Genomic DNA, 13183 nt, shown 5'->3' with positions numbered 1-13183 from the left:
GGTGGGAACTTACGGGCAGAAAGGAAGTACCTTAATTCCCGACTCTTCTTCCGAACCCCCATGCCTCCGGTAATCAACAGAATAAAGAAAAGCTTCTTGCTCTCTCCACGGCGCATTCAGCTGTTCCATCACTTCTACAAAAGGAAACAAAACTACTTGCCCCCCAGTTCTCGTCAATCAATGAATGAATAGCAGGTTAGTCGGTGCCATTACCGCTTGGCAACCGCAGGTAACGGCCCATTTGTTACTCGATGTGGCTCGCCACGATCATTTCCTGCCCTTTTTCTTCCTCTTCACTCTCAACCCGTGTTGTACTCTCGTTATTCCTAGGAGCATTCGCCGCGCACACCACGTTGCGGTACGACCTGACGACCTGGTTTTCTTCCAGACCTTCCGGTGTATCGTTGCCACTAATGATGTCCCATCCCGCACGCTCAAACCGTTGCTGAACGTATTCTGACATGCCCGAAAAACGGACCAGCACCCCTGGACCTCCATACGCTCTAATCTCCGCGATAAGCGTCTCAAGGTGGGTACAAGCTGTCGCGTCCAAATGATTGACCCTATGGAAGTCGATGACGACAAGGGCCAATCGGCGGCAGGGCAGAGGTTTGGGGTGATACCCTCACGTCGGCGAAGCTTTGCAAGACGGTTTTCTCGGGTAACAGACCAGCCCCTTTCCGCCTCGGGGCTTTCGGCGCTGTTGACCGCGGGTGCGTGATGTGTTTTCAATGTCTCGATGATGGAAGTCTTCGCCCGATATGCGTTTGGGAAGAATACGGAGTCATTGAACTGAAACACGCACGTGTCCGCTGAAACCGACGGTGGGGTATTGCCAGCGCCATCAATGGCTATAGCGAGCTCTGACCTAGGGTCTGGAATCGTTGACACGCGCGCAAATACTTGGCGGAGCAAGACGTATACGATATTGAATCCGACCGAACTGGCGATGCCGATTTCCGTCGATACAAACAACGAGACCCAAAAAGCAATCATCGAGGAGACGAAGTCCGCGAGCGAAGTCTTCCAGTAGCGGTAGAACACCGACGGCGGGGAAATCAGCGGCCAACACGCCGTAATAATGATTGCGGCCAGAGTGGCCTTAGGAACCCAGTAAAGTGCTCCGGTCAACTCGAAAATGCAGACCAGCACTACCGCAGTCGTAACAACTCCAGAAAGAGGCGACTTGACGTTGCAGGCAGAGTTGACTGCCGTTCTTGACATGGCACCGCCTACTCCCACGGCGTGGAAAAAACTGTTGACAATGTTGGTCACGCCGTAATAGGTGAGTTCTTGGCTCTGGTCCGACATGTAATTGTTTCGAACCCCGAAACTACGAGCAATGGCCGTGTGCTCGACCGCGGAGCCGATGAAGACAGCTACGCTTTGGCTAGCAACGCGTGATAGTAGCCGAGCGCTCGGGACACGTGGAGATTTCATGTCCTGGTAGTTGAATTCGACTTTGGTAATCTCAAAAAGGAAGTCGTCTGGGCTACCGCGCGGCTTGTTGACGGCGTATCCAACCCCGGTGAAAATAACGAGGGCGATGAACGCCCTCGTCATGGAGAGGAACCAGACGACCTTGTTCCCCCCCCCCCACCGCTTCCCAGCTTGGTCAAGAGCCGCCAAAAGGAAGATACCCGTGAAGCCGACTGCGCATGCATACCCGTTGGCTTGTGGCAGTTGTTGAAAAATGTCGTGGATCTGGGTTGCCGTGCCGTCGCCCACGTTGGGCTCTCCAAGAAGCGCATCCATTTGATTGAGGATGATAGTAATAGCGACGGCGGAGATGAAACCGCTAAGGACTGGGAGGGAGATAAACTCGAGCAGGAACCCGAGCTTCAGGAGTCCGATCACCAACCCGTATATTCCCATCATGGTTGCGACTGCGCTGGCGATCTGCGGCGCGGTCCACTCCCGCTCCTCTCGGAGAGATGCAATGATTTCGGCCGTCAAGAGGCTGATTAAACTCGTCGGGCCAGTAGATAAGTCTACCATTCAGCAACCATGTCAGAATGAGTCCTAGCCCATGCCCCGTCCTGCCCGCTCGAAACCCACCTTTTGTCGTCCCCATCAGGGCGTAGATAACGGATGGCAACCAACTGGACAAAAGCCCGTATTGGGCCGGAACCGTAGCAATCCGGGCATACGATAGTCCCTGTGGAATGAGCATAAGGCCGACGGTCAAGCCCGCAACAACGTCATTGATCAACCAACGGGGCCGATATCGTGGCAGCCAGCCAATGATGGGAAATTTGCTGGCCACATATTCACCGGCAGCGCCTGGGAGAGCGCGGGATCCAGTCACAGCAAGGCGTTTTCCTCGACTCCATGTGAAGTCTGTTGCAAGAGCATGTTTGGCCTTAGCGAGTGTTTCCATTGCCGAGGGAACAACCAGGGTGGAGAAATATTCGTTGGGTACCAAACGTGGACGAGATGTGTGTCGAGAAAGAAGGCCACCGTACCTAACTAATAGTCGATAGATCAAGGGCAGGATGTAGTAGGTGGGCAGGGCGATGACACGGGGGGACAAGCGCATGGATATAAGATCTTTAGGCCGAGGCACTCCCATGTATACTTGAATAATGATTACTCCTAATGGAACCCTTCATTGGTGTCTGTAGGTCTCAGTCGTATCCTGATTGTGACCAAGCATCCCGCCCCCACGCGCCACCACCTGGCAACTCGACAGGCGCGCTTGCCGCTGCTGATGGAACTTGGAAAGAAAGTGGCATTGCATGGATGGAGTCGAATCCGGCATACCTCGTCACTCGAAAAAGTTGGTGGAAGACTCGCAAAAAAGGCCTCAATGGGGCGTGCCTCTCTTACTAAGTAAGGACCCAGTTCTGACGGGGGGCATTGGTGGTGGGCCTAGCTGCACCACGCTGACGCAAGGTCCCCCGTTCCTCCTCCCATATTAGCGAAAGCCGGTTATACTAGGGAGTAGCCGTCCGCTCACCCAGAATTTATGGTGGGTACCATCGAGTACGACGTATACGCAGTCACGCAGAACAGGCTTACATGCTGCTCTTCACCGAGAATACTGCGATAGGTTGTGATTGGGAGGTCGGGGATTGCCTTATCGGCGTTTGTGGCTTCCACCCTATTCCCGGCGAGCCTGAACGGGCACCTCTGTGCACAAATAGGGGTGAAGGGATGTAGGATACTGGTAACATCCTGCAGATCCCACGCCCTCAATGGCCGCACGGGGATCAAGGGGCAGTTAGGAAACATCAACGCCGAACTTTGACCGCGATGTCTAACGGAGTTCGGGGGTGCTCGGGCTTTGAATTAGTTGTCACCGGCCCGATGTCTGAATGCTGGGTCCTGGTGGGTTACACTTATCCTTCCGTGTGTTAACATGTATCTGCGGCCTGCGCTTACAGAAAAGGTCCTCTGCCAGGTGCTGCCAACGGGTGCCTTGGGTCTAGAATCTGAGATGATCCAATCTCGGGCGGGGTGTGGTGAGCTGAGCTCAACTCGGCAATGAACTTCGCCTTGGCCCCATAGTGCCCATACCGATACCCGTCTCGACGGGGGTCGACGAGCTGCGCTGGGGCGCTAGGCTTTTGTTTCTCTAGCAGTTCCTCGTTGCTCGACGTGCGGCTCGCCTGGTAATGCTCCTGATCGCCCCCTTCCTGGTCACCCTCCCTAATACCCCGTCTCCTCCGTCTCCAACTCCATGCGAGGACTCCGCAGATAACCATCATTCCGACCGCAACTCCTGTCCCTATTCCCGCCGCGGCTTCTACACCCAACCCGCTCCGACCGGGTGTGGAGTTGGGTGGTGCTGAACTCGCAGCGGGGGGTGTGGCACTCGCGTCTGCGGACGTCGTGGTCGACAGGTGGGTGGGTGTCGGTGTGGAATCTGTCGAAGTCGTCGGGCCAAATACCCTGCTCCCAGACTCTCGTTCCTCGCCGATGAGATCAAAATCCGGGCTATTCGCCCCAAAGCCAGACACGGTGCTTGGCCGCAGGTTGAACCAACAGCGGGTAGCGGAGGTAAAATCCAGTATGACGGGAACTGTGGCGTTGTATCCCGGGGCGGCTTGTGTGAAAACTAGGTAATGTTGTCAGTCATTAACAGGCGGGGAATCTCGATGCTTGCGATGAGCTTCATACCATTCCGCTTGGCCTCCGTCACACCAGAGATAGAGGTTCGGTGTTGGGAACGGTGAGGTATAGGTCACATCGATTGTGTCCATCTTGTGGTACACTTGGCCATCTATAGGATAAATGAACACCACTCCGTGGTTAGGGTCGTCATCTTGGCCGACAACCATCGCGGCCATCAATGCCCCTGCCAACAGAACGCGAGCCAATCTTGTCCATGTCGCGCATGGTGGCCCAAGTTGGCGAGCGGGAAAAACGGTCATTTTCAAACATGAACCCGACACGATTGGTAGTTCAAAAATGATATTATATACGTGTTTGAGATGCCATGGTGAGCATGAAAAAAGGATAAAGAAAGTAGGCAATTGAGGCGATGGTTCGTTCGTTGGAACTATCTTAAAAGTCCCGCCTCAAGCCCGGGGTTTGTGCTGACACCTGTGCCACTACCGCGGACCATTTTGAGCTTTCGAGACACAGGGATCTTCCTCCTGGTGTCTCTAAGCCTGCGCCGTATTGTTTCCTAGACCTACATGTAGTCCCGCGATTTTAGCCAAGCCACAGCAACAACTAGGCATCCGAGCTTGGCATATTAGCGCAACCCGGAAACCGCCGATTGCGGAGTCCAGCTAGGGCAAGTCGCATAGGTATCCGTCCCACTGGTTAGCTGAACGCTGTCCGCAAATTCAATCAAAGTTGAATTTTCAAACGATAATCTTGTTAACAACCACCGCCTCCAGCCTGGCTTCGTGGTTCGATATTGCTGGTAAATGACTTGATGATTTGGGCGCCACTTTGAAAATTTAAACGTGCCTACATGTCTGCACATCGCACGTTCTGACATCCTTGTCCCCGGCCATCCTGCTGCAGTCTGGGCCCGGAATGCATGGCTGTGTTGATTGAATATCAAGAATTGAATATCAAAGAGAAGCAGTTTGGTGTTTGGTTCACCAGAGTATTTTCCTCTTCTCCGGGTGGCTACCGCCTGGTGGGGTTGGTTCCCCTCCACATGTCACGGCAAACGGCCTCAGACGGTCTACAGGCGGCGCGGGTGACCGTGGCTTCCATGTTTGCCACAGGAAAATGAGGCGAGCCTCATGTGCGTTCAACGTACCTCGTACCAATACAGAGCAAGCTCTTGATGCAACGTTTATGGTTAGCGCCGCCAACCAATCCACACAACATGGCGACTAAGAGTTATTCTGCAGGTGGAATTTGGCGGTGTGGGCCAGCGCACACCGCCAGTTCCCACCAGGACTTTGAACCCAATGGCATTCACCAGCCACTCAACAGAGGCGCCCCTAATTATGTCACACAACCTCCCGAGCATGGCTTTCGGTGTTATCAAACCACCCACAGCGACCAAGGCACCCTGAGATTACGCCAGGTGATTGGCCGCTCCGGACATCAGACAAGATCAAGCTCCCACAGCAAGTCATGGCTCTGTTTCCGGGCTGGCTGCTGCGTTCGGTATTACCTCGCGAAAGCTTTACCGACAGCCCCATCCAGGCCGTTGAGAGGCTCCTTTCCTCGCCCAGGCCCCTCCAAGATGCAGATAAGGAGGTCCTAGTCGGTGCCGTGCTCACCATGAGCTCCAGCCTTCACCTCGCCCTTGGTATCCTCCAAGAGATTTTGCCTCGGGAGAAGTCGCAGGAACGGCTTGGTGAAGTGCTATGCCCGACGCTTGGTCAACTCCTGTCCGCGCTACAGGGTACCGTATGCTCTTTTGAGCGGAGCAGTAGCGAACGGCAGGCAACCGAAGAAGAGGCAACACCCATGGCTGAACCCTATAAGCCGGTCAACCCCCGGGTTTTTAGTCACAGTAATCAACATGCATCATCGAAGCTAAGCCGGTCAGTGGCAGCGAGATATGGACAGTCCATGTCCGCAACACCACCCACCAGCTATTCCCCACGACCCCCCAGTTCCTCGGCTAGTCTAAAGCAGCCACACGACGCTCGGACCAAAACCGAAAGCTTTCCGCCATTAGAAGCTAGTCCTCCATCGCGACATTCATCATCCTCTGTACCCATCGTTCACCCTGGGTTGGCGACACATCTAGCAAGGGCTCTGCAGGCAGAGATCCGCGTCCAAGCTGCTATCCATGTCGCCGTCGAGTCTCTCGAGTTTGCCGAAGGCCAGCTGAAAGTTGTCAAACAGGTCAACCAGTTGCACGGAGGGAGTAAGTTAAAACTCAGATCACCTCGCACAGCTTGCACTCGCCGCTGGGCGGGGCTCTACGGCCAAGCCTCGGGTGTAGGCCTCGAATCCTTTGCTAACCTTAATGCAGATATTGACCAGCTCCAAAACCCACTTTTATGAAGGCTACAACCCGCTTGTTACTCCGGGCGCTCGAGTTACAGAGGCAGGAGCAGGGCCCCGGCGCCAGGACGAAGAAACTCGGTCTCAGCTACGCCTACAGGAAGGCCACACCAGCTATCCGGCCAGTCATAGATTTATGCCAGCAACCCCTCGGCAACACTCAGTCTCTTTTCATCCCACGCTATCTGCCCAATCTCCGGTTGCCACCCCGCGAGCAACGGGGACCCCTCAGTCCACCTACGTGCAACCGCGGTCACTGGAGCGCAGGAACACGATACAGGGTATCAAGCAAGAAGGTGAGCATGCCCACATGCCCGGCAGGGCACTGACATAAATCGGAAGTCGTAGAATGCTAAGCAGGCTGTAGATGCCCGGGCCCCGAAGACAAGGCCATCCCTCAAGCGTCGAATGTCACTTGCGGACGAGTTGGCTTTGGTGGGTGAGGATTCCGAGAGTGGCTACCAGGATGAGACGTCCGAGGTAGCGAGTTCCGCAAGTGAATTGGAGTCTGATCTAGAATCCTGCAACTCTCGACAAATGGCGAGAGGCCGCGGTCAAAGTGATGGATATAGCACCAACGGGGAAAGTGGCGCCGAGCAGAGTGGCGCCGAGAGCGACAACGAAGAGGATTGTGGTGATAGAACACTCAACGGTTTGGATATGGCAGCGCCTGCCGGGACGCCCTCAGTGTCGACTATTCATGCAGTAGATTGACCGGCCTACAATAGCCGCATGGGTGGTCAGCACGCAACAGTGTGATAGGACATCAAGTTAGGATACCCCTATCCTGTTTTTTGATCTGGATTTTCCTGAATCGGGGTGAATTATTATTATTGGTCTTACCCCGCAGGGGCTAGTCCCCGCCCAAGTGGGCAAGCGGTCCCTCTACCTTAGTCTGGTATCATACAACGGCTCACTCGCTGCTCCTGAGCCACGGCCACGCGGCTCAGTCTTCGCTCCTGCCTCCCCCTATCCAACAGTCCGAGACTCATCTTCCCGGTTCGGTGGCGGCTGCGCTATAGGTGCCACTTGATACATTAGTAGGTTGTTGAGCGGACCGCGCTGCTTGTTCGCAGCGCCTTCGCTCAGAGGCCAACCTTCCTCCGCTTCTTCTTCTTTGCCCTCTCCCTGGGCGCCTGGCAGCCCTCCTGGGACCCAGCCGGCTCGTTGGCCTCGTCTTCGTCGACCCTCTCGACCTTTCCCTCTATCTCCCACTCCAGCCTGTATTCCCCCAGTTTCCCCAGGCTAGCCATCCATCGTACCGCCTTTGCCGCTCCCGAGCTGCTGTTAAGCAGTTCGAGCAGGTCGTGCCTGTCCCGCAGCTCGTCGAGCATCTTCCCTTCCGCGAGCACCTCGTCGCAGCTGAGTGCTAGGTGGACGACTGTCTCCGGTGCTTCCCCGCAGCTGCAAAGCGGCGAGGGCACGTCCGGGACCCTTCTCCTGAACCGGAACTGTCTGAGGCCTATCACCCCGGTGCGTATTTGCGTGAGCAGGGAGCTCCGGGCCTTGTTCAATCCCTCGTGTAGGTGCAGCGGGTGCGCAGGCGGGTCCAGCATGTACAGTTGGGTTGCGTCGCGGTGGCGGCGTGGGCGCTGTTCTTTCCCCCTTTCCTCCGGGCCCTCGGGTCTCGAAATCCATTCCTGAATGGAAGCTTCGTCCGGGTGGGGGGGAACCCATTTGGGGGCCGCAGGAAGCCCTTGCGGGGCCCCCTGAACACTTTCTCCTTGTTGGTTGGTCCTCGGAATCCTCTTTTTTAGCCCTTTTACCACCCAGGCTCCCCCCCACTCCTTTTTCCTCAGGCGGAATTTCCCGGGGGGGGGGGGGGCGGGCCCGGAAGTTCCTCCGTCTGCGGATTCTAGCTGCTACCGCGGCGCAGGCGCTGCTTATTAGCCCCGCCATGCCTGTTTCCTCGAGTCGTTGCTCCGTGCGGGCGACCCATCTGTTCAAAGTACAGATCCAGGGGCGGTACCCAGGTCTCGCTCTCCACGTTCCTGTTCGGTGTCGCTTTGTAGGCGCCTGCAACCACGCGTAGGCAACGCGTCTGCGTCGCTTGGAGGCCGCGTACGACCCCTCGCGGGGTCCCTCCGACCTGGGTTGGCGTGTGCCAGGCTGTCGCCCCGTACGAGAGAACACTCCTGATGACCTTCGTGTATAGTTCCCTCGCTCTGGCGACCCGTACTCCGTGCGTCTTCGCAGCTAGCCTCGTAAGCGCAATCGGGGTGAATGATGTATGGCCTCGGCCGTTTTTGTATGCCTGCCACCTTATAAATGGGTCATAGCCGCAGCGATTTGCCGCCCCTTGAATCTCGAATATGAAAATTAACAACTTTGTCTCTCTTGTGCCTTGTTATATTCATCGTCGTCGCCTTCATCTCGCAAGGAGTTGGAGATGGTCCGGCCAGTGTTGATTGAGCGTCTATGGAAACTACCTGGTAGTTTACGTACCGCGTAATTGTCGCCGGGCCCATGAGTAATACGTTGATTTATGTTGAAGTGTGTCCTATCCGGGGTAATTCCTACAATTTCCCTCGATGGGCAACTCACAACCCACTCAAGATTACATTTCTAATCAATCACCAGGTCAAGTTTGCATTGAGTGGATGTAACGCCGATCCAAACACCGATTTCTAAGCAGACGGAGACCTTTCGGGGCATTCGGTGGGCAAGTTGCACCGGGAAGCGATGACGTGACAGCTTAGTTGCATACGTGCTACCACGACTGTCCAACGACCTGGCGATGCTGATGATGGATGCCCCATGACACATCCGCTCGGGCTAATGCCCGAGATTGAAGTATAAAGCAACGGAAGTTCCTGCTCTAGACGTCCCTGCGTAGCATCCCATCCCACCTTACACCAGAATCAATCGAGAACTGCCATTCATATTGCAACCATCTTCAATCATGGCTACCCCAGACGTCATTAGCCCAGTTGATATCACTCAGCATGCGGCTATTGCTCCATCGGTTGTTCTGGACCGCAAGCCTGGCCAGCACAATGTCCGCACCGTTATGAATTATTACAAGGACCCCGAAGACGGGTCCCCGCCAGCCCCCTTTTACATCGAGTATGGACCTTTCCCGTCTTACGAGTCAAATGCCTTTGCATTTGTGAGTCTCTGCTGACTATTTATTTTGCTCATATTAGCCGGCCTGCAGGCCCACAAATCGCCTCCCGGCCAAGTGTATCAGTTCCCGTGGAAGTCACAGACATCAGCGGGAGCGAGAATAAGTACACCCTCGACAGTCACGGGTTCCAGCTGGTTCATCATGAAAGCCAGGAGAAAGCATTTGTAGACGAGGATCAGATCAAGAGCAACTACTATTCAGAGATCGAGCAGCTGCTGAAAGACGCGTAAGTTCCTCTATAGTTGGAACCGTGCCGCCTTTGACCCCCTTGGCCACCGTGACTTTCTGAGGATGAAATATTGACACCCGTGGTTCACATTCAGAACGGGGGCTAGCCGTGTCTTCATCTTTGATCACACGATCCGTCGCGAGCAGCTTGGTGTTCCAAATGCTCCCGTCCGCGGCCCGGTCCGAAGTGTGCACATCGATCAGTCGTACACGGCGTCGGTAGAGAGAGTGCGGTATCATCTCCCTGAAGAGGCCGAGAAGCTGCTGCAGAAGCGGTTCCAAATCATCAATGTTCGTGGTATCCCAACTCCCATTCTCTACTTCAGCATTGGCTCACGAAGAATGCAGGTCTGGCGCCCTATCAAAACGGTACTGAAAGACCCCCTCGGGGTTGCTGATGCGCACTCTGTCCCCGAGTCAGATCTTGTCGGTGCGGCGCTCATTTACCCACAACGTAAGGGCGAGACATATGTGGTCAAACCAAACCCGGCACACAGGTGGTACTTCAAGTACGCGCAGCGCCCTGATGAGGTTACGCTCATCAAGTGTTACGATTCTGTCACAGCACCGGGAGTGGCGCGACGTGTCCCTCACTCGGCATTCGTTGACTCCGCTGAGGAAGATAAGGAGCCGCGTGAGAGCATCGAAGTGCGTACTCTGGTGTTCTATGACAATTGATTGAACCTCTTGCGTGAGAGTTGTTCTGGTACAGAGAACCAACCTCATCGCAATGCTGTTTTTTTTTTTTTGTATTATCCGGGATAGCAGGTCGTGAGTGTCCAAACAGGTAGATATCTAGATATGACAACGAAGTTGCTTGAGATGAATGGTAAAGTTTATATTATACATTGATTCATTAAGCTAGAGGTGTGGAAGGACTTTACCGTCTTGCAATGTACCAATTGTATGTTATATTGTTAGGAAACCCAACAAGAAAGTGAATTCCAAGAAGGGTGTCTCGTAAAACAATGAAATGAGCTCTAATCGCTAGGGATGTAAGGTTCTAGTTGCATAGTAGTTGCAATAGATGTATAATGTTTTATTATTCTATCTTAGGGAGAGAGAGGATATATCATAACTATGTGGAGTAGGAATAATGAAGGTATCTTATTTATAGACGGTGTACCTTGCTGGGTTGACGTCGAAGTTACATAAATACCGAGATTAAAAAGTTTCAAAGCTAGCGTTGATCGAAAGCTCTCGCAAAGCCCTATCTAGCCACACCACGTGCACCGACGCGCAATCCGCAGCGCGGCCGCAGTGGGCTTGGAAAGAAGGGCGATCCGGGACGCGCAGTCGCCCTGGAAATCTCTATCGCCAACGCACGGACCCACGAGCTACCCGACCCACACACAGTTACCCAGACGACCACGCCCCCCTGAACCCCTGAGTGGAGGCAAGATGGCCGGCCCTACTGCTCCAGCCCAAAGGGGAAGAAGTGTGCTAGAGCAGTCCCGGCACTTACCCCCCACCCCGCCCCTCTCACCCCCGCCCTCCGACATAGAGGCTATCAAGAAGATGGTTGACGAGCCGGTGGGACTAGCAGACCCCGAGAAGAAAGGGACAGCCAGAGGTATGGGACAGGACCTGCTAGCAGCCGTCCGGAAAATGTACGACGCGTCTCAGTCACAGACTGGAAACATCTCGCTGGCCAACTTCTGCAAGGTGGTGGCCGAGGAAGTGAAGGAAGCCGTTAATGGGGCCGGGACCCAGGACAAAGGAACCTGGGCCGCAGTGGCCGCTCACAGGGCTGTCCCCCTTCAGTCACAACCCAACACCCCGACAAAGATATTAGTGCCGACCCGCATAAATAAGGAGATCCTAGTCAGAGGCAGAGGAATGCCTGCCGATCTCGCGAAGCGCACCCCGCAAGAAACCATCCAGGCGGTCAACCAAGTGTCAGTCAGGAAGGGAGCAGTCGCAGCCCGAAGGCTCCCCAGCGGCGACACAATCGTCACATTCTAGAGCGTAGGGGCAAGAGACTGGCACTCGACGAACACCAACTGAGTTAGGGAGGCTTTTGGAGAGCAGGCCGAAGAGAGCAAGCGAACCTTTGCAGTGCTGCTGAAAGGCGTGTGGAAGAAGAACCTCCAAGGGGTCACCGAGGAGGAGTTCGGGAAGGAAACTGGCCTCCACACAGTCGATAAAGTGAAGTTTAGAGTGCCGAGACACAGGGAGGCGACCCCGGCAACGATGCTGGTCGCTTCAACCTCCCAGGAGGAAGCACGCAAGGCGTGCGACGAGGGAGTGATCTGGAGGGCTCAACTACTGGACTGCGAGCCTTACTGGGCTGCCCTCAGTCCAACGCAGTGCTACAAGTGCTGGAAGTGGGGGCACACGCAGCACTATTGCAAGGCGACTCCATTGTGCCGGTGTTGCGGGACCAAAGCCCATGGAGAGGGCGGCAGGGAAGGCGAGGCCCAGTGCCCTACTCACAAAAAACGAAATTCCGCTACGGTGCCTGGCCTGCGGAGGAAGACATCCGGCGTGGTCAGGAGAGTGCCCGGAGAAGTCGAAGGTCCTCGCGAAGGCCAAGGAGGCCTACCAATTCCGACCACGGACATACGAGACCGCAACCACGATCTCTGCCATCGCGACTCACACGAGCGCCCCCACGTTCAGCTTCGGCGCTGAAGAGAGGGAGGACGACAGCTACCAGGTGGTAGGCAGGAAGAGGCTGAGAGGAAGACCGACGAATGTGGCTGCAGCCCAACGTCAGGCTCTCTTAGACCCCCAGCAGACCAGGATCAACTTCGAGACGCCGAGGGTGCGATTCGCAAGCCTGGTAGTCAGCGGTGTCGACACCACCGCCCTGCCGCCCCGAGCGCCCGAGCCGGCTACCGGACCAACGCCTACCGCCGCCGCCAACCCTGCGGTCACTGCCACTCCGAACCAACGCGACGCCGAGGGAGACACCACGATGGACTCAATTACCGTCGCAGGCGATGAAAATAAAAATTTTACTCTGGAACACCGAAGGAAACAAGCAAACACTGGAAGTCTTGCTGGAAGAGGCCAAATATGACCTCTTGGCGGTGCAAGAACCGTGGATCAACAAGACGACAAAATCCACATACTGCGCCGGGAGCAGCAGATACCACCTGGTACATAAACTCGAGGGGCGGGCGGCAGTATATGTAAGCAAAAGATTTGAAGTCAGGCAGTGGGACTCCGAAGCCACGGAGAATTGGTGCCGCATGTGGTTCCCAGAGGCGGACCTCGGAAGGGAAAGGCGCGGATTCGAGCTTTGGTCCATATACAACCCCCTCGCCGGCGAGAACGTACCGAGAGCCCTCCAAGGGCGGCCAAGCCAAGCCACCCGGTGGTTCTGACAGGAGACTTCAACCTAAAGAACCCACTGTGGGATGGGTTCGGACGCTACGACAGGAAATCTGA

The 13183-nt window shown here is 55.3% G+C and overlaps 4 protein-coding genes across 4 annotated transcripts; 3 read left to right on the top strand and 1 right to left on the bottom strand.

Annotated features, from left to right (window-relative positions):
• Positions 1-244: 244 nt before the first annotated feature.
• On the bottom strand, positions 245-4341 carry CHGG_00491 (uncharacterized protein; the record flags this gene model as incomplete). The annotated part of the gene is made up of 6 exons (XM_001219711.1): positions 245-540; positions 630-1991; positions 2059-2606; positions 2960-3259; positions 3385-4060; positions 4281-4341. The coding sequence occupies 6 exons, from the start codon at positions 4339-4341 to the stop codon at positions 245-247; spliced, it is 3243 nt and encodes a 1080-aa protein (XP_001219712.1).
• A 952-nt stretch (positions 4342-5293) lies between these two features.
• On the top strand, positions 5294-7146 carry CHGG_00490 (uncharacterized protein; the record flags this gene model as incomplete). Its single annotated transcript, XM_001219710.1, has 4 exons — positions 5294-5419; positions 5470-6292; positions 6412-6728; positions 6781-7146. 4 exons carry the CDS (start codon positions 5294-5296, stop codon positions 7144-7146), a joined length of 1632 nt encoding a protein of 543 aa, XP_001219711.1.
• A 2188-nt stretch (positions 7147-9334) lies between these two features.
• On the top strand, positions 9335-10465 carry CHGG_00489 (uncharacterized protein; the record flags this gene model as incomplete). The annotated part of the gene is made up of 3 exons (XM_001219709.1): positions 9335-9541; positions 9691-9785; positions 9883-10465. 3 exons carry the CDS (start codon positions 9335-9337, stop codon positions 10463-10465), a joined length of 885 nt encoding a protein of 294 aa, XP_001219710.1.
• Positions 10466-11188: 723 nt separating this feature from the next.
• On the top strand, positions 11189-12421 carry CHGG_00488 (uncharacterized protein; the record flags this gene model as incomplete). Its single annotated transcript, XM_001219708.1, has 2 exons — positions 11189-11685; positions 11800-12421. 2 exons carry the CDS (start codon positions 11189-11191, stop codon positions 12419-12421), a joined length of 1119 nt encoding a protein of 372 aa, XP_001219709.1.
• Between the last annotated feature and the right edge of the window lie 762 nt (positions 12422-13183).

The sequence above is a fragment of the Chaetomium globosum genome, genomic scaffold (assembly GCF_000143365.1).
Source record: "Chaetomium globosum CBS 148.51 scaffold_1 genomic scaffold, whole genome shotgun sequence".
Classification (NCBI taxonomy): domain Eukaryota; kingdom Fungi; phylum Ascomycota; class Sordariomycetes; order Sordariales; family Chaetomiaceae; genus Chaetomium; species Chaetomium globosum.
The sequence above is the reverse complement of the archived record's forward strand: the minus strand, read 5'-3'. Positions and strand labels throughout refer to the sequence as shown.